Raw genomic sequence first — 21708 nt, 5'->3', positions numbered from 1 at the left:
TTATTTATAAATATGCAAAAAAGTAAATAAGTAAAATAATTTATATTTGTAACAAACAGGAGATAAACCATTTACAAACATGTGGAGAACCGTTTTAGCACTTGTCAGTGCCATAAGTGTTTTGAAAAATATTAATATTGATCTCATCTCATCATATCCAGAGGTACAAAGTCATCATACACAATAAATCTGTGGAGTAGCATAAAATATAAGCCTTTTTAAAAAGCAAATGAATCCCCTCACCAGACTACAGGTGAAGCCGCTCTTTATGCCTTCTTATGTCTCATAATCGATCCTCATTTATGTTCAAGAGACTCAATAAAATCTTTAACATTTTTCATATTTAAAAATGTTTGTGTGCTGCTACATGTGTGTGTGTGTGTGTTTTTGTATTAAAGCATATACTATTGTCATCCCGTTTATAGGTGCATATTACTAATGTACTCTTTAAATAACAAAAACAAGATTGCACCATTGACTTTACAGCAGGTTTAATTGGTTAATGGCGGTCTACTTTAGTTGTCTCAAAAAAACAAACAAACACGCCAACAATGTGCTGAACACAACTCATTTTCAGAACATACTTATAGTGCGCAAATGCATTTGCCATTTAAGCTGGACGTAAAAATGATAACTGCGTCAGGCTGAAACTAGCAAAAAACACTTGTACTGCATTGCGCCGGGTGTATGATAGACCCAAGTCTTTCTACAAATCTGAACACAGTTACGCTTTCATTTACTCACTGATTTAAGAAAATTTGACTACTTTAATTTACTCTTTAACGGAGTCTGCAAACCCATCATTTCTTGTTACCTTTCAAACAGAGAAAGTTAAGAATAATCAACTATCTTTATCTGTCATGGAGTTAAAGGTGCACTGACACAGATTTGATCAGGAGATCTTTTGGTGTCATGTGAACAAGTCCTCAATCACTACAGGTGTGTTTAAAGGAAAAGACTCTTAGAGAAAAAACATCTTTGAGCAGATTTGCACAAATTCAAATGAAAGTAAATGTAGACTTTAATTTTCATTTTACGTGAGTGATAAAATGTGTAAATAAAAGTCCTTGTTTTGCTAACATGGTACAATACAGCTCAGGTGAGAATATAATCATAAAATCCTCTGCTGTATTTTGTACACAGACATTTACATTATTTCATTTTATATGGAAATTATTATGTTTTATAAAATATATTCTAAAAATATATATAAAAGTGATTTTAATTAAAGGTTTCATTTTAAGGTCAGTAAGGAATATTTTATGAAAAGTTATTTTTAAATCTGCCAATAGCAGCTTCAGCAAAAGCAGAACTTTTAGACTAAATTGATCAAAAGCAGCAAAAATTCACTTCAAAAGAAAATGCACATTCATTCAAACATCTTTAATAGTGAATAAAAACAACATTATATTAAAGGAACAGAAGAAAAAGACAGACAGAGATTGAACATATAAATGACACAACACTTGTGTAGACAAAAGAGACATTCATATAAAAGAAAAAAGTAATCGTTCATCCAAAAATGAAACTTCTGTCATCATTTCTTCACCTTTAAGTTTGTCTAAACCTGTCTGAGTTTCTTGAACACAAAAGAAGATATTCAGATAAATGACACCGTTGACAGAATTAACTTCAATAGTATTTGTTTTGTCAATGATTACAGTCAACTGTGTGCTTACCATCATACGGGTTAAAAACAACATGAGGATGAAGAAATGATGACATAATCTTCAATCAAGGGAATAATTAGGACAGAAAATATTTACAGTCGTGTTTATCATTTCTTAGTGTGTTTTCTTTTAAATGATCATAAAAATAACACAGACCCGCGTCCAGATACATTAGAGATGTGCTGATACTAGTGTTCAAAGATATTCTCATATGTGTTTAAATGACATACTGCAAACATCACTAAAGTGAACATGAGAGAGGATTTCAGAAAAATACTGAAAGTATAAAATCTTAGAGGAAACTGATATCAATATGACCCATGATTCATGAAATCATCCCATTAATGACGTATAACTAAGTGTTTTAACGGTTAGACATTAAAGCAAATAATATAACGGTTATTAAAGTACATTCTCTATAAAGACAGAAGATATAAAAAGCTTTTCTGGCTGCTCAAATAGAAAGACACTGGAGTGTTTCAGTAAGATTGTCACTGTAGTAAAACCATTGTGCTTCTGAACTTCAGTCATGTCATGCAATGCTTTACTTTTTGAAGAATTTCTTGTTCAGGAGGAAGATGAGCAGATTGACGTTCACTTTGGCTTTATCAAACATCTTCATCACAGCAACACCTTCATACTGTAACTGCAGAAGATCCTAACACACATACACACAGACAGAGAGAGATCACTTTCAGGCATTCAGATGTTCAGCATCTTATGTAACGGCAGTGATGTGACCGTTCATCTCATCTCCTGTAGTGTCTGTATTCAGAGCTCACCTGATATTTCAGAGGGAATTTCTCCATGTCCACACCCATGAAACGAGCCTTCACCAGAAAGCATCCATCCTGTTCAGCGGGCACGATATCAAAGATCACATTCTTAAACCTACAGACAAACACATACGATAAAACACTCAGGAGTTTTTCAAATCACAAACTATATAAAAGATTCAGTCGGTCTTATTGTGAGGAGCAAAACAAATAGTTTTACAGCTTAGCACAGCCTAAAGTGCTACTACATTAGGGCTGGGTATCGATTCAGATGTTCCAGATCAATTCAATTTCGGTTAACAAGCTATCAAATCAATTCGATTCTCGATTCAATTTTCGATTCCGGTTCTCGGGTCGTTTTTTATACTCGATTCTCGATTCAACTCAATGAATATAGATTTAATACAAATATTATATTAATGCAAAGAACAGTGAACATAAGTTTACAAGTGGGTAATTAATAAAAAGAAATTAAAAGCCACAACACTATCCTTGTCGTCTTGCTTGTGAAATCTAAAATGCTTCCATACCTCTGACATTTTATGTAAAGGGGGCATCAACGTCGATAAAGCACCAAAAACCGCCATTTTAAGCACTGAATGAAAGAATGACAGACTCTCACTCCTGGGTAACATCGCGCAAGGCAAAAAAGAGGGTGACATCTAGTGAAGAAGACTAGTAATTTGATTAAAATTAGAATCGATTCTGAATCGGCCACGTAAAAAAAAAAAACGATTAATCGAAAAATAACCCAGCCCTATACTACATAATAATATAAATATATGTTGTTATTAAGTGTCATTGTTCTGTTAAAGGTATAACGGAAGATTTTCTTTTTCCGGGTGGATCTTCAAGACTATTGGTCATCCCAGTTGTCAATCATTCTGATGATATGTTTACATAAGGCCGTCGTACGTGCCTATCCCTAGGTTCACTTTCTGCACATGCGCACTTTCAGGTGTATATGTGTGGTGGGCTATGGTTTCAGCCATTCATTGAAGCTTATGTTCTCACCATGTTTTTTCAAAATGTCTGAGGTTCGACAGAGAAAAAGTGTTTACAAATTGCATGACAAAAAGAGAAAGGCCTCTGAAAAAAAGAAACAAGACCAGAGTGTTTCAGGAAGAATATTTCATATGCTGGCGTGCGCTAAAAGCACAGGTTGGGCTTCCCACTGATGCCTCAGTCGCAAAGTTCCTACTCGACAGCTATTTGGAGAAATCCATTTAAAATCACTGCTAGTAAAAGTTGATGTAAGCTATGATTAGCGCTGCTAGCCCTGGCCCCAGTCATGAACCGCGCAGACACGGTAAACATCTATATGTATGAGCCATGCCGGCAGCAACTAGTAAACAGAGTGAAGAGAAGAGGCTCGTGCATGCTCTCCCTCTCTCTCGTGCACACGTTTAAAAGGCGCTTCCTCTCTGGAGCAGGTAGAGTGTTGCGCAATTGCTTTTTTTATTGAAGGGGCGGTTCTTTTCAAAAATTCGGGAAATCTTCCGCTATACCTTTAAATCTAGTCAACTATAGTTAATTAAAATAAATATATAAACCAGTTGTGCAACAGTTTATTATTAGACTGCTCTCTCTTAACAAATCAGCATCCAAAACAGCATCTTTCAGATTTGTTAAATGATTGTGTTAATGTGTGTGTTTGTGTCATACTGTGTGATTGGCAGGTCCTCGATCTCCAACAGGACTCCCTTCTCATGCAGACGTGCAGCCGTGTAGGTGAGAGTCGACTGCTGCTTCTTCTTACGGCTTTTATTCTCAGAAACATTTTTACCTTTGACTTTACTGAGAGACACAAACAGAGGACATTAAACACTCACTCACATCACAATACTTAGTGTGTGTGTGCGAGTAACAGTTTGCCTGTATTGGAGATATTTTAAAGAATATACTTATAAATCTAATGCAAAATTTCTTTCTTTCTTTCCTTTTCTTTTAAACGCCCTGCCAGCTTCTAAGACTATATTCATGGTGAGAATAAAGTCTAATTAAATAAAGTAACACAATACTTAGAAAAGATGTTTCAAATTAATGTAACATTTTAACAGGTGGACTGTGTGTGTGTGTGTGTGTGTGTGTGTGCACGCAAGTGTATGTGTGCAAATGTGCAAGTTTGTGTGCATGTATGTATGTGTGTGTTTTACCTGGCTGTAAGGTTCTGCAGGCAGGTGTTGATGTATTGGTTGTAATAATCCACCTGCTCTGAGTGGAACGAGCTCTTTCCTTGGAGACCACACAGCGTCTGTCTGAGTTTGACCAGCTCCGCCTGACGCCTCTGACGATACACACGCTGATAACGGATGTCCTACACACACACACACACACACACACACACACACACACACACAGCAGCCCATCAGCAGACCCACAATCTGACACTGTCAAACCAACACAACTGACTGGTGAGGTGTGCATTACCTTAGCGATGAGCTGTAAGATCTGTCCATGGGTGTCAGGTGGGCTGAGGATTCCCAGAGACTCGAGTCTCCTCAGATTCCTCTGGATTTTTCTCTTCTTCTCCTCCAGCGTCAGGTTACCGTCGGCAACAAGAGACTGATTCCGTTTCATTTTCTCCGGAGTTCGTTGGTCTCTCTGAGCGCGCTGATGCATCATCCAGCCGTGTTGCACCTCCTAAACACACACAGGCACACAGCAAGCCTCTTTATAAAGCACGGTGTACAGTAAACTACATTTATATCACTTATTATTTAAAAGTTAATGTGTGCGTGGTCAGGGGCATTATCAGTACCTGATCTCTGGAGGCGGAGACTCGCAGCACCTCACTGAGCGTGTCACCGGGCTGCGTTCTGATCACATCAATTATCAGCTGCTTGGTGCTGAAGATCAAACAGACAAGAATGAAACATCACAGCCCATCATAACTCAAAACACAAGAGCTCCTGACAGCTCCAGCTCACCTCAGCAGAATTCCTCTGGCGTCAGACTGATCATCAGAGCTTCTGAACACATCAAACTTACTGGTGAGGGTCAGAGAAACCTCTGTCTTGGCCAAGGTCTGCTCGATGTTTGGATCTGCATGGTTGATCTGCCCTTCTCCTGAACACAAACACAACATCACTCTTAACATCTGAGCTCAGGTTCAGTTCAGACTCTGAGTGCAGCTGCTTCAAACACGAGCTAATAAACCGTGTTCATTTACAGGGTACTTCAAATTCAAGGACCTTTCAAGGACTTTCCAGGTCAATACCCTCAAATTCAAGGACTAAATGTGGGGACACATTTCAAGTGAGAGCAAGGTTACATCGTGTTACCTTTTAAGATACATTGTTACAGTTCACTTTCGAGGGAACTCGCGCTGCATCACTGCGGTGACACTTTGGGGACGCCTCCAGGGGTAAGTGCGTCTGAATGTGTATATCAAATTCAACCAATGGTGAGGCTTAATGACAAAGACAGGGTGATGCAGGAAGTATATCGCTATCTGAAATATTGCCAAAGACGGCATTACAGGGACACAGGAAGTATGGCAAGGGAGACGCAGCGTCTCGTTCCCTTCTCAGGGAACAACAGTTACATACGTAACCAGAGACGTTTTCATGTGTCAAACACAACTATGCAAAAAAGCATTTTGGTATGAATCAACATTCACATACAGAAGATATAAGCATTTAAAGTGAACAGTTTAGCACGTGTGATTAAAAAGTCTAGAGTTTTTATGATATCATCCTACACTACACAGGGAATAATATGGATTTTTTTCCAGAAAACTTCTTTCAGAAAATAGTTTCAAGCACTTTCAATGACCTGTATCTATGTATGTAGATTTTCAAAAACTTCCCAGGGCCTTGAATTTTACCCCCCAGATTCACAAACTTTCAAGGATTTCAAGAACCCGTAAGAACCCTGATTTACAACCCTAGGATTTGCCTTTACAATTAAATGGTCTGTTTTTATCATCCAGCAGGATTAAAAATATAGGGATTTGTAATATTAAAAATATAGGAATTGATTACTTCGTCACAACTTGTCACAACCCCCATTTTCATCCTGTACCATCTGCATTCCTGTGCTTACTGATAGTGATCACAGACTATTGTCACAGCTGTTTATCCAGTACAGTGGGGGTTAAAGGTGTGGTCTTCTTGATTGGTCAGTTTGAATGTATCATGTTAGGTTTAGTCACATGGTCAAGGAATAGAGAATAAAGGTCTTGGTTTTCATGAGCTCTGAGCTTTTGCTTTCTGCCCTCTGCTTTTCTTCTTCACCTGAGTTCTTGGGTTTAGGCCATTAGGCCGAGATTCCAGTTCTTAATATTGATTCTCTTTCTTCTAAACTTTCTTTCTTTCTCTGTTCTCTATCTTATCAGGTAATATCTCACATACATTGGAAACAGTTAATTGTTTGTATTAAGTACCATTTTAATGCATTCATAGTGTAACCATTTCAATTGTAACTTTAAGTTAGTGCTGTTATTAAACCTTTTTTATTTACAAATCTGTTGTTTAGTTTTGATTTAGTGTTAATACTTAAACGCTACATATTGCAATTCAATATATTTATATTCTAGCAATGCTCTCCCACATATTTTGCTATTATAACTGCACTTATTACGTCATACGTATAGGTTGCAGAAGGGTGATTATTGACCAGAAATCCACAGTTTTATAATATCTGGCTGTTAACATTTCTCAGTCATTTCGGCGTTCCTAAAGACTGAACCACTGTAGTGAATCCACCCTTACACTCTTTTACATGCACAAGGTTTACATAAGGAGGAAACAATCGTGTTTGAGGCTCATGATATGTCATTACCATCTACACAACTCTTATTATTTATCTATGCCTACATAAATACAGTTTTACATTCTACCGCACCTTTAACTTTGTCAACAGATGTTAGGATTAATAAATACAGTAGGGTTTGAAACACAGCCACAGTGTCTATAGGGTTGACGTACCAACAAGATCCTGTATGGTCGGCACAGAGCCCAGATCCTGCAGCAGCTGATGGAGAGGATCAGACTGATGAGGACACAGAGAATCCTGATGCTCCAACAGCAGCTACACAAACACAAACAGCACTGCTATATTAGTCAAGAGAGACTTCCCTTAAACTAAATAAATAAATGATGATAATTAGGTTAAAATGATTGTATAAAACCACAGTGTGATAAATCTTTATAAGTATGTGAAGCATGAGACTGTGTGTTAATGTGAGTGCAGACTGACTCTGTGTGTGTTCAGAAGTTCACTGATGGAGATGTAGACGACCGGTCTGTTGAGGATCAAAGTCTCAGAGTACTCATCGATATTAAAACGTTCCTCTGGATCAGGGACATCACACACAGCTCGCAGGAACTTCCTGTAGCATGAGACAGAGCAGAGATCAGACACGAACATGAACCGGTCTGAGTTTCTCCTGACTGATGGAAAACACTCACCTGAATTTGGCGTGCGTGCGCGTGATGTATTCATTAAGTGCGTGTAGATGGGCCGAGTCTCCGTGAAAGTGTTTGAGCGCAGCGCTGTGCTGAAGGATTCGAGAGATGGAGCCCAGCGTGCGGCGCTGACCCGGGAGCAGAGCAGAACCGGCTCCGAACTCAACCACGTCAAAACCGTCCGGAGCCACAACCGCAGGATTCATGTAGCGATAGTAGACCAGATTCCCCACAATCTTATTGTTCACAAACACACAAATGTAAAGTGATTGGCTGTCTTTCTGTGACATACTAACTTTTTTCACTAGGAGTACAGTGGCCCCCAACTGAAAATTTTAGGGGCGCAAGCAGAAAATTTAGGAGCACACACCGTAAATCAACATGCTTACCAAATATTAACATTTCTACTAATTTCCACTGTATTATTACTAATAAATACTTTAATGATAGATGCAGAAACTGTGCTGTTTTCAAATTCAGTGTCACATCACAAAAAAAGGTCAAATGTACTGGTCGTACATGATGTAAAATTCAGTGGCACACTCTCAAATTTTGGTGGCAGTTTGGAGCCCTGCACTGAGAAGAATTATCTGGAATTTTTGGTCAAACTGGATTAAAAACAGCAGGAATAATTGATTTGAGGTCTTGAGAAAAGAAGATAAAAAATTAAGTTTAATTAAATTAATCTTTCAGTCTCTGCAGAGCACTAATATACAGAGATGAAGTTTAATATAAATACAAACCTTATACAAATCATCTTCAGTGGCTTGTGGAAACTTCTCCTGTAGGGCGTCTCTCAAAACTTTAGCAGTATAACGCAAACCGTACCTGTTTAAGACACACATCACACATCAAACCTGCTATGAAATGCTGTCAATAGCATGCCAAACCAACAGACGCCGATATATCCCTAACTGTAAAGGCATGTTAGCCAATCAAAAGCACAGTTTCCCCTCAGCACGTCACAAGCCAAAAACGGCAACGCTGCAACCAGAGTTTCTAAAAATCTTCACTCTGGCAGGAGTTTTTATAAAAGTTTGGTTTCAGTCACTTAATCCTGCGTTTGCGTGTGGACGAATGGCCAAACCACATAGAAAAAGTGTGGACAGGGCCTGGGAGAGAAGATTCACTTTAAATCCATGTGTCAGTAAATGTGTGTGATGTTACTTACGGTAGTTTGTTTATGTTGTTGATGATGGCGTTCAGCACTCGATCAGTGAGATTCTTCAGGTTAGTGATGGAGATGTTCAGTCTCTGCTGTACCTCACTGTGACTCAACGCTTCCTCAACGCTCACTTCATATGCTAAACAACTACACACACACACAAACAAACAAACATGTTAGTATTAAACACTACAGGAATCTTTGACAGTATGTCTCTCTGTTTAACTGAATGACCCATCATCCAACCATTCACAAGTATCAAACACACACACATGCTGTCAAAGAGTTGATTCCTCCTGGGATAAATCTTTATCTTTTAGGTGGTTTAGATAAAACAAACACCATCAAAATCCACAACATTTAATCTATCCACTGATTCAAACAATCAGACAGATTGTTGTGTGTAGATTTAAGCAGCATCTAGTGGTGAGATTGCAAACAGATAATGACCACTTAAAGGGATAGTTCACCCAAAAATGAAAATTCTGTCATCATTTACTCACTTTCATGTTATTACAAACCTGCATAAATTATTTTATTCTGATGAACAACAAGAAAGATATTTTGAGAAATGTTTGTAACCAAACCGTTCGTGGACCCCATTCACTTCTATAGTAGGAAAAAAGAATACTATGGAAGTAAATGGGGTCCACAAACGGTTTGGTTACAAACATTTCTCAAAATATCTTTCTTGTTGTTCATCAGAATAAAATAATTTATGCAGGTTTGTAATAACATGAAAGTGAGTAAATGATGACAGAATTTTCATTTTTGGGTGAACTATCCCTTTAAGGCCGATTTATAGTCATGCGTAAGCTCTACGGCATAGGTTATACGTATCCTGTGCGTAGCCTGTGCTATAGGCATTATATACACAACAAGTTGCTGTTTCTTCTTCGTTTGTGGGTTAACTTGTCAAGCTTCTTCTTCTTTGACGGTCATGCTGCTACTGTGGTTACAGTATCCACGCTGGTAAGCAGTATCCATGCGTGTTTGAATGTCGATGCGGACAACGACGCAAAAGTATAAATGAAAACCGACACGGAACCTACACCGTACAACCACGCACAACTATAATGAGCCCTTTAGTCCACCGTACACCTCTCTCTTCTGAAATCCAATGAGAAGCTACGGTAAACTGCTCTACAGAGTTTATCTACTGTAGAAACATGATGGTGACTTTCATGTAAAGAAACCAGCGGTGTACGGAGATAAAACAACAGTGAGGTCTTTATACAGCAGATGTAGATTAAACAGCATTTCTGTCAGTGCACCTTTAAACCTGTGTGTGTGTGTGTGTGTGTGTGTGTGTGTGTTATTCAGACCTTTTCTGGCCTGTCTGACTCTCTGTCTGGTTAATCCAGCTTTTGTAGATCTCCACCGGGTCGGTCCGGATGTTGAGCGTTCGGTCATCCAGAACTTCTCTGATGGCTGGGCCCAAGATGTCCTTCAATGCATTCTGACCGCGAGCGTTACGATAGAAACTCACCAGCAGCTTAATGACGGTGGGGCTTCCGGTTACAACTTCCTGTGGCCGGTCCACCTTCACACTACAGAAGAAATGCCACGATCAAAACACGCTTAACTCAACACAAAGACCACAAGTGTCGTCAGTGTCACAGAGCTCTATAGTGTTTGTGTGTTTACCTGATCTCATGTCGCAGGGCCGCAGTAAAAAGCTGCAGCAGCAGAAACGCCTCTCTGCAGTCTGAGCCGTAGTTAAAGAGACCGAAGATAACCGTCTCCATAAACCTGGTGCTTTTATTCTGAGGCATCAGGAAGATCAACTGAGCCAGATACAAGGGCTGAGTCTACACATACACACAAACAAACGCACACAAAAATAAAACAAAGATGTGCAGCAAAAAGCTGTCATACAAGTCTAACTCAAGTGCAATACATCAATATCTCAGATTGAAACATCAAATATTAAGACAGAAACTGATCAGTAACCTGATATAAAAACAGAGAAGGACCTCACTAATAAACATGAGTATGTGTGAGTGTGTGTGTCTGTGAGTGTGTGTGTGTGTGTGTGTGTGTGTGTGTGTGTGTGTGTGTGTGTGTGAGTGAGTGTGTTTGTGTACCTGTAGTAGGTAGAAGAGGTGCTGATAGGCCTCCAGTTTCTCTCTCTTCTCTTTGCTCATTGATTTAAGGCCCTTGTGTTTGTCCAGCGCCATCATGACACACAGCTCTTCTTTATTTTTCTTTGTGAGCTTCTTACAGTGAGACACCACCTCCTACAGACAGACAGACAGACGCTCAGAACCACAGACATGAAGAGAAGCAGACCGTCACAGCTGACCTCTGCTGACCTGCAGCGTGACTCTGTTTCTGACGAGCAGTCCGATCTTCAGGTCCATGAGGTCCAGATCTGCCTCCAGCTGTCTGTTAGCTCGTATAGACCTCACAACCTCCTCTCTGAGACGCAGCAGTTCTCCCTCCTGACGGATGTCATTATCACCAAACTCCAGCAGGTGAGCAAACTTACGGACCACAGAAAGCGGCGGAGCGCTGGAGTGAACTGAAGACATGATGGAAATGAACACAGATCAATGAGAATAATGCTGTAAACACAACCCCTAATACAGAGAGACACAAACTGATGAGTAAACAGTGAAATACATTCATGATACATGTTTAGGTATTTATTTTTGATTTGGGAATGGGAAGCATGTGAAACAGGAAACAGACCCAGCAGTCGGTACTCATCACGGGCCCTGCTGGCTCTGAAGAACGCCTGGATCCGGACGATAGCTCCAACCTGACAACACACAAGCATATGTCATACATCACACAAAGGCACGCACAAAAACGGTAGAGAACTGATGGTAAGTTCTCACATTTCTCCTGAAGTAATTGAGTCGGGCGAGATATCTCCTGCGGGTGAGCCACATCTTCACCATGGCCTGAATCTGAAAGAGCACACTTATCAAACACATGTACCAACACATATGTGACACTTTCTGATGAAGCCTCATTTTGTTATTGTCATGAATTAAATTTTTAAAGGCAGGGTGCATGATTTTTGAGTTGGGCCGAGTACCAAAACACACTTGTAGCCAATCAGCAGTAAGGGGCGTGTCTACTAACTAGGGTTGTAACGGTATACCGGTATACCTTGATATTAACTTGTACGATTATCATACCGTAAACATTTGCTTACACACGATTTTGGAAAAAAATAAAGCAGATCTCACCCGTGCTACTACGCACATGCAACTTCATTCGGCGTGACAGCTAGACTCCACTCGTAGCAGAGAAAATGTAAGAGACTACAATTTAGGCCATATAATAAAAACTTTACATTTCACTCACTATATGACGATGTGAACAAATTAATATATCCAGAGCAGCTCTGAAAGAATTTAATGAGTATTTTATAATTTTATTTAAAAGAATACATTTAAAAGAATCAAAAATGGTTAAGAATCAAAGTTAACTTTTTTCGAAAGTGTATTTTACCCCCAAAAAGTTTAATGTAATAAACCATATGTTCAACCCAAAACCCCTATCTGTTTTTTATTATTATTAATTTTTATATTAATAATTATGATTATTTATTAATTTAAGGGTCATTGTAGCTAATGATAAAAAAATAATAATAATAAGTGTTTAATACCGGCAAACCGCGAAACCGTGATAGTTTCTGAGACGATTATCATACCGTGGAAATCTCATACTGTTGCAACCCTACTACTAACCAATAAAGTTGAGTGGGTTGCGTATGTGTGGGGCGGGGCTATCAAAAGAAGGTCCAGATTCTATTGGGGTAGGAGCGTGATTGTTTGGGTGATTTTAAATGTCAAGATTGGCTTTCAGAGATCATGCACCGCACCTTTAATGCTATAACAGCATTACGGCCATATCATATAGATCATTTATTACAGAATCTTAAAATGGTCACCTTATAGGTATGAGCAGAAATGTGCAGATTATGGGTGTGTCCTTTATGCAAATGAGTTGATCTCTGCACTAAGTGTCAGTGTTGTGTTTGGATAGTGCAGATTAAGGGGTGGTATTATTATAATAAGATCCCCTTCTGACATCACAGGGGGAGCCAAATTTTAATGAGCTATTTTTTCACATGCTTGCAGAGAATGGTTTACCAAAACCAAAACAAGTTACTAGGTTGACCTTTTTTACATTTTCTAGGTTGATAGAGACCCAATTATAGCACTTGTACATGGAAAAAGTCAGATTTTCATGATATGACCCTTTTAAGATTCATGTCAGATAAACATTATGTTGTTGATTTGTATTAAAAGCAGTGAAGTGTTTGTGTTACCTTAACAATAACTCTCCAGTTCTGATAGAGGTACTGCAGTCTGTGTCTGTATTCTCTCTGCTGTAGAAACCTCCTCCAGTGAGACTAACACATCACAACACACACATTTTATGACTCTTATATGACACTTTCATGTTCTTCTCATGCTCCTCTACAAGGGCTTTAATTATATTGAAGAAAAAAGTGTGAACATTCTTCAAAGCATCTCTTTTGTGGTTAATGGAATAAAGTCACATGAGTTTATACAACACAAGGTTTATTCATTCTTCAAACTGCTCATTTACCAGCAGGTAAGACTCACCTGAATAGTGATGACTGCCGGCAGCTGCGTGTTAAGAAAGTGCAGACGATCAGCTAGTTTCTGTCGAAGCAGGAATCCTCGCATGCGCGCCTGCAGGTGAATCACGAGCGTCTCACTGGCCTTCCACTGCACATCTCTGCTGTGAGCCGCTGTTACACTACTGCACACAGCCTGTCGGGGGAAATAACACAATATATAGTACTGCATATTGAAACAGTACGAAATAATATGCAGCATGGCACAATACCCATTTTATACAGAAGCATGCTTCATTTGTCAAATAACCATAACATGCTACATGTTAAAATCATCTCAGAAATAATAAATACTCTTAATTACACTTTATATAAAAAGTGTTTCGTCAGCCTGATCACATTAGTCAAGTAATAGATTGCAGCTGATGTGCACTCATCATACAGGAAATGGAGGTCATGTCAAACACAATGCATTGTGGGACACATGTTCACATGTACAGCAGTGCTAAGCTCTTTTCTGCTGTATAATGTGCTGAGGTGTCGGGAGATGTCACCTGAATCTCCTCATGTGTCAGGCAGGTGCTGTTCTGAATAAACCCATGAGGTCTTTCCCAAAACCCCTCCAGCTTCTGCAGGTGGAAGAAATAAGAGCTCCCGCCGGACAGTTTCGTTCTCATCCACGGGCTTCTGTTATCACCTGTTCAACCCACACATAAACCCTGATTAAGCAAAACTATTAAACCATTTCTGGGATCTCAGACTTAAGTTAAACATTTAAAAAAATAAAACTGAGACGAGCGGTGCGGTGCGATGGATTTATTCTGTTTTGAGTAGTGCACAGGCGAGTGTGTACATGAGTCCCTGTGACCTGATGGGAACTTTCACATTTTCTTCTATATTAGCAGGTGGATTTTATAAAATTTAAAGTTTCCATTAGCAGGACAGTTATAGTGAGACTGACTCGCATCCAGCTCCATAATGAACAGTGTGTTTGTGATGTGTTTGTGTATTGCACTGACCCTCCAGTGTTTTGGCTCTGAGCAGGGCAGACAGCTCTGTCTGATACCCAGCAGCACATTCTGACACCACGCTCCGCAGCGCCACCTCGGGCAGACGCAAAACACGCACAGTCTGAGATGGGTTACCCTCTTTAACAGCCTGATTCACTGCTGCCAGTCCCAGACACACTAAACACACACACAGACATTAAACACAGTTCAAAGGTCAAATCAAACAGTATGTATGTGTGCGTGAGCTGGTCAACTTACTCTTCAGTGCTTTCTGAGTGTCCTGATTGGCCAATCTGACACCTTCCTGAATGTCATCCAACCAGAGCTCAGCTGCAGGGTCACGACTCAGCTACACAGACAAATGTTCATGCACAGGTTAAGATAATAAATGAGTGTTTTCTCCAACAGAAACAACATTATGGTGAAGAAATGATGACAGAATTTAGAATTGCCAGCGTACAGAATTTTTGTTTGCACTATCACTTTAAATGACACACTAATCTGATCATAAACAGTAAATATAGAAACGCATCATTGTCAGATAGCTGCACACCTCAGCCTTGCGTTTCTTTAGTCTGGTCAGCACATCATGATAGCGGATGGCATTGTGTGACTGTACGTCCTCCAGTCCACGTGACAACAGCATCAGTGCAGCGAGTGTTTTCTGAGGGTCATTGCGACACAGCGACTGATTGATCAGATTGATGCTCAGGATCTCTGCAGAAACACAAATGTACTTATACTGAACACTACTACAATATATAAGGACTTTATTGTGTATGAAATTGATATAAACTGACGTTCATGTTCCTCGTGGGCGGCCGTGTTGATGGTGTTGAGACCCGTCTGTAGGTCATTCCAGGTGAGAAGAGATTTACCTGCCCTCCTCTTCAGAACACACAGCTCCTCAAAATACCTAAACACACACACACACACAGAGATCCATGAATAACAACTCTCTGGCATAAAGTCATATTAAAACACCACATAGACATATAAACAAACAAACAAAAAGATTTTCACCACTGGGGGACTTAAAAAAAAGCTAATTATCTGTTCTCTTTGTGTTTTAATGGTTGTGCAAGGATATGCGTCACTTTAAAAGGACCGGATGCTTTAAACACATCATTCTACACCTGGGATGCGCATAAAGGCCTTTGTGCCACAAAGTAAATTATATTAATTTGTTTAATCATACCATATGTCCTTAAAAACTGCAACAACTAATAAACATTTTAAAACCCATTCTTGTAACAAAAGTCATTTTAAAGTGTACGTTTCTATATTTAATATTGTGACGGACGTAGCAGTAAGAGCTCTACACTTAAATTCTTGTGATTTTTCAAATGTATGAATGAATGAATGAATGCCTATATATCTGTGTGTATACGTGTAAATATGCAATTATAAACTGATATAGAATAAAACAGTACTAACGGAGAATCACTTTTCTCCAAGGGATTATTTTGATTAAGGGTAAATACTCCTGTCAAGCCTTATTGTTCATTAAGTGAACCATAAGTTTTTTTCTTGCAACCCAAGTTTCATAAGGGTCCCCTTTACCTTATATCTTTATATCTATGCAGGGTTTTCCGCAGAAAATGTGTTAGGGTTGTGCAGGTGGGCGGGCCGGGGGCGTGGCAATCAAAGGGGCGGGGCGTATGCGTCATGATAAAAAAAATTTAAACACTCAAATTAAACTCAATTTTGAAGAAACTATGACAGAAAATGTAGATTATTAATGAATTAAATGTTTTATCAACAGGCTAGTTATCCTTCAGACAGTGACGGACCATGTCTTTCTCTCATTTCGGCCATGTGGCGTTTGGTGGAATTTTTTTTTGGGACGACCTAGTTAAGATGGTAGGGTATCCCAGCTTAGGTGGGCCGCCAGAACTGAAAAGTGCTGCGGGAAACCCTGTGTATGGGATTTCTGCTTAAGGACTTTCATGCACAGACCTCTGAATCAGACTGTCATCAATATCAGCGAGTCCCGCAGCAGGACTGAGCAGCGCAGCACTAAATGCACCGACGTCTCGGACCTCCAGAGCCTGATTGACAAGAGCTACAGCAGACAGCATCTCCACGGCAACAAACAACTCCTCCTGCTGCATCTCACCCTAAACAACACAAACAACACACAAATTAACATAGCAACAAACACCTCTGTGGACACTGGTGCTGCAGTGATATCTGTGTGTGTGTGTGTGTGTGTGTTACCTCGGGACACTGGCGCTGCAGTGGTTCCAGCTCTTTCTGGTAAAGCTCTGCAGCAAACGGATACACATCTGGCAGCTGGGCATCTGGATTCATTAGTGCCCGAACCGTCTGACGGGCGTCTCCATGCCGCACAGCCTCATTTATTTTACAAACTGCCTGATGCACTGCACACACAGATAATATGATTATTAAAGTTTAAATCTTCTGTATAGCTCAGCGGTAGAGCATTGTGTTAGCAGCGCAAAGGTCACAGGTTTGAACCCAGGGAACACAATGACGAATTAAAATCTATCTTTTGTAATGCACTGTCAGACACTTAAAAGCATCCACTAAATGCATCTGTAACTGTAAAATGTAATGTAAATGTAAATCACGGTGACTCTAAAGCCTGCTGTCATTCTTCAGCACAACAGACAGAACAGCAATAGTCTTTAAAGTGGTGTACAACCCACACTACATGGACAACAAAGAGAACAAAAACAAATAAAAGATATATATACATAAATGTAATAGTTAAGATTCACTTTTTGACAAAGTTTCATCATTCTGATTATAAACATCATTTTTTTTTCTGGAGGCCAGCCTGACTGTTGCACTGCATGACTGATACTTATGAAGGATTTCACTCACTAGTTCGATCTCTCTGTGCATCTTCATTGGCCACGTTGATGCCGTCTTGTAGTTCATCTCTCTCCAAAGCATCTACACAGCCAAGATCCTGAGAAACCCACAGCAGTCCACATCAGTCAGAGCTCAAAGTGTGTGAAACTCTCCAGAGACATACATGTGTGTGTGTGTGTGTGTGTTTATATCTCACCAGAGCTTTCTGTTCTCTATCAGCACTGAGCTGCTCCAGGTACCAGCCTGAATGATCTCTGATCAGACCTCGAAGCGCCAGGCTGGAGTTCTGCAGAGCCGAGAGAAGAACCAGCGAATCACCAGAGTCTAATGCTTCATCTACACGCTCCACTGCTGCCCGCACTAAAACACACACACACAAACACATAATTCATCAAGCAATACAATAATTAGAATTGAGGAAAATGTGCTTTAATGTCATAAAGATGTTATCAATATGTGTGACTCTTTTTTATGCAAAAAATACTTTGTGATTTGTTCAGATATTTCTTTCATGACAAACTCACTGTTGACTTGGTTTACAGAATCTTGTATCTCTTTCTGTGTCAGATATTCTTCATAAATGTCTTTCTCCACCGATCCGTTTCCCTGAAACACACAGTTCATAAATGCAGTCACTGACTGGACACAAGTTTATCATGCATTAGTTTGTGTTTGTGTCTGTTGTCCTTACGATGGTTCGCGCTCGTGTCGCTTTCTGCACTCGTGCCTGTCGCAACATCTCCTGATAAACCGGCACCAGCTCGTCCTGTAGAGAGTTCAGCATGGCATTAGGGTTCTTCAGGGCCTGACCTGTGACCTCCACACAGCCACGATCCACAGCTTCATTGATGGCTATAACAGCCGCGTGAACTGCAAAGAGAAGAGAAAAACTCTGCCACAGATGCTATTGAGATGCGGGTCATTTCTGCACAACTAATTTAAAATGCATCCACACACCTGCGGCCTCGTCCACAGACAACTCATTGGCCAGAATTCCTCCGATCTTACTGAACGCTGGCATCTGAATCCCATATTTATCCAGCTCCAGTTTCATGTTATTAATCTCCTCTTCTGCAGGACATTCAAATAAATGTTAATAAGAAAACAGCTAACAGGGTGCTTAACAAACCAGATGATGGCACTACAGAAACTGAAGGAAAGTTAACCTGTAAACTTGACTTTCCCACACAGGTCGTGGATCTGAGGAGCGAGTCCCAATCGAAACAAGTACAGACTAACACAAGAAACAGGAATCACATATCAATAAAATTTGTACCTCAACTGTTAAAATACCGGCCAGCTGTGAACAAACTACTTTGAGCTACATGAACTCAATGACAAACTGAATCTGACCTCAGGGCATGAATGCAGTAAACCGCTCTAGGCATGTTCTTCTTATCATAAACATCTGTTGTCTCAGGATGAAAGATCTGCAGAATAAAACATTCATCTCAGAGTTTATGACAGATAATCTGTTTGTGCCATAGAGAGACAACAGTGGAAACATTCAGCAAACCATGAGCGAAAAATAAAGCAGAAGCATTTCGTACCGTTGGCAGGCCGACCTTCAGCATGGCGTTCCTCCAGTGGTTGATGTTATCAGTGTGACGAAACTGCAGCCCAGTGGCCTGTGTAAGAAACCTCAGACATCAGAGAAAGATCCACGCACATTTCACCAGTTGTACTGTACATCACTGGCAACAGCGGAAAGGGGAGATTTCCCTCAGTCACTAAAATATATTTTCTGCCTGTGGCCGTTTGTCTGTATGTATTCTTATGTAATGTTACCATCAAGACACATTTTAAGTGTTGCGAATGGCAGGTTTCTCCTGCCTTATCGGTTGTTGTGGACACTTTTGCTGGTGAGCAAATATACATTAAGATGATGCCAGGCCAACAAAAATATAATTATTTAACATCTTGGAAGCGACATTTACTTGGGTAAAACATGACGAAAGAAACGATGCAATTTTTGCACAGTTTGTCGTCAGTTTCCAGGTAAAGCAGACAAGTCGGGAGCCTTTTCGTTGGAAAAAGCAACTACACAGCATAATAACTGATATTTACTGATACTGCAGCCGGCTCAACAACATTAAGGACTGCCTTGTGGCCTGGGGCAAGCGTGAGAGACATTCAGGCCAGTAAAAAGTATTGTCACTTGCCCGATCGGACCAGTGCTTCACCCTCAGTCACTAAAATATATTTTCATCAATTTTGGAAGCAGACATTTACTTGGGTAAAACACGACGAAATAAACAATGCAATATTTTTTGTTTGCTGTCAGTTTACAAGTAAAGCAGAATTTTTTTTTCCCTTGGAACATATCTGTTGAAGAATGTGTATAAAATTATATTTGACTTTTTAATTATTTTTAAATATGTGACACAGACATTTTTTATTGGGACCAGTGAATATTTTGCCAGGGCAAGTGAAAACCTGAACCACTGGCCGAACAGGGCAAGTATAACAAATTCTTTGTGTTGAGCCCTGTATTGGTTCGTTATCTTCCTTACAACAAGATGTCTTTGATAGGAGTTCTCCATTTCTGTGCAGTTAATCCTGATATACCTGAAACTAGGATTGTGAAATTTCAGAGTTTACATTTAAAATTGCCAATTGTCTTAACAAATGATCAATAAAATGTATATGTATACAATTCATTTATATTTGACTTTTGAATTATTATTTTAAATATGTGACACTGAAATCGTTTTTGGCAGAGCAGTGAAAACCTGAACCTGTAGTTTCAGAGAACATCAAGCAGATGTGATCGACTAACAGCAGTTACGTGTACACGTTCACCTTGTATCGCTCCTGGTCCAGGTCGTAGATCTTCTTGAGTGGAACAACTTCAGGAGCGAAGCATTGGCCCAGTTTAGCCAAATAAACACCGTTCCTCAAAGCCTCCTCCAGCTCAATAGGAGCAGGTAACTCCTCATGAAGACACGCCTCCATCCACCTGACAGGAGCAGAAATAACACATTTACTGTCTACTACCATCACAAGACACGACATATCAAAGCACACACAGTGAATTAAAGGAATTAGATAAACACCACAATACTATATGTGACAATTTAACAGATGTTTTTATCCAAAGTGACATGAGACCATTCAACAGAGAGAGACAACGATAAACACAGTACACAGAAGAATTAATATTATTGTGTGAAGTGTAAATGTGTACAATACAACAGGCGTGGTTGCATTTGTGAGAAGTAAGTTTATCCATGTACTCAAATTATGTTTGAAATGTGTTTTTTTTTAAATGTGTGTCAGACCTCTTGGCTTCCTCCAGTCGACACAGGTACTGATAAGCTACATTCTGAATTCTCTGCTCGTCCATCTCCTCTGCGGTCAGACGCTCATCTAAAACATCATCACAACACAACACACTTTTGTCACACATCTCTTATTTAAACGGTGAGCTTCAGAAAAGTTCGTTTACTTATTAGTAACGTTACTTACAGGCAGACCGGACCTGAACACTCTCCTCCATTTCTGTCCTGTCACTAAATCGATGCAAATACACGCGTTGCTCTCTGACAAATGACGCCGTTTCCTCTTATCAAACGTCTATATAAAGTCGTGACGTTAATAAATAAATGTTTAATATGGATAGCTAGTAACGTGACGTCGCTCTAAATAATGATATAAATGATAACTATCGTTTGAAACACTCGTCGTCGCGTCGGTCTGTGCGTCTGTTTACTCACTCTGAGGTTTGAATATCCCGCCTGCTTCTCATTGGTTACATACAGACTCCACCCATTGAATGACACCCGGAAGTACTATCGCCGTGCTTTATGGGTATTGTAGTGTAAAAGAGCTGTCATGTTCCCAGACCATGGCAAACAAGTCTATAAAAAGATTGATTAAAGATATAGTTTTGATGCGACTGGGGTTTTCTGTGTTGAGAATAAAAATGCTAAGATTATTATAGAAGATTTTTTAAAGGGTGAGTTTAGATTTAGGCTTTAAATGTAGAAATTATTTTTATTTTTAGGTTATGTATTTATTACATTATATAGACCATTTCAAAAGATGTTGACAACACTGGTCCAGAAGCACTTCCTGTTTCAGTTTTTTAACAAGATAAATGTTGGGATAAAATACAACCAACTGAACACATAGAACTGAGTCAAAAAGTTAAACAAACATCTTTAAGATAATGATATATGTGTGAAATAAAAACAAAACAGTCACAAACTGAAACAGGAAGTGCTTCTGGACCAGTGTTGTTTACATCTTTTGAAATGGTCTATAGGGTG

At 39.6% G+C, this 21708-nt stretch overlaps 1 protein-coding gene across 1 annotated transcript; it reads right to left on the bottom strand.

The window, feature by feature from the left end:
* Positions 1 to 1381: 1381 nt before the first annotated feature.
* On the bottom strand, positions 1382 to 21147 carry iqgap3 (IQ motif containing GTPase activating protein 3). The gene is made up of 38 exons (XM_065270550.2): positions 20906 to 21147; positions 20719 to 20806; positions 20240 to 20396; positions 18988 to 19065; positions 18791 to 18867; positions 18604 to 18671; positions 18395 to 18508; positions 18129 to 18307; positions 17962 to 18043; positions 17634 to 17797; positions 17447 to 17534; positions 16817 to 16980; positions 16556 to 16716; positions 15397 to 15512; positions 15150 to 15313; positions 14855 to 14945; positions 14606 to 14773; positions 14141 to 14283; positions 13612 to 13782; positions 13311 to 13394; positions 11866 to 11937; positions 11717 to 11786; positions 11338 to 11546; positions 11110 to 11262; positions 10670 to 10833; positions 10348 to 10572; positions 9029 to 9169; positions 8601 to 8685; positions 7861 to 8093; positions 7649 to 7781; positions 7378 to 7480; positions 5377 to 5515; positions 5208 to 5295; positions 4877 to 5089; positions 4603 to 4763; positions 4112 to 4243; positions 2453 to 2561; positions 1382 to 2328 (listed from the first exon to the last, which is right to left on the bottom strand). The coding sequence occupies exons 1-38, from the start codon at positions 20934 to 20936 to the stop codon at positions 2215 to 2217; spliced, it is 4932 nt and encodes a 1643-aa protein (XP_065126622.1). The 5' UTR covers positions 20937 to 21147; the 3' UTR covers positions 1382 to 2214.
* Between the last annotated feature and the right edge of the window lie 561 nt (positions 21148 to 21708).

This window comes from Paramisgurnus dabryanus, chromosome 13 (assembly GCF_030506205.2).
Source record: "Paramisgurnus dabryanus chromosome 13, PD_genome_1.1, whole genome shotgun sequence".
In the NCBI taxonomy this organism is placed as follows: Eukaryota; Metazoa; Chordata; class Actinopteri; order Cypriniformes; family Cobitidae; genus Paramisgurnus; species Paramisgurnus dabryanus.
This window is presented reverse-complemented; position numbering and strand designations above follow the sequence as displayed.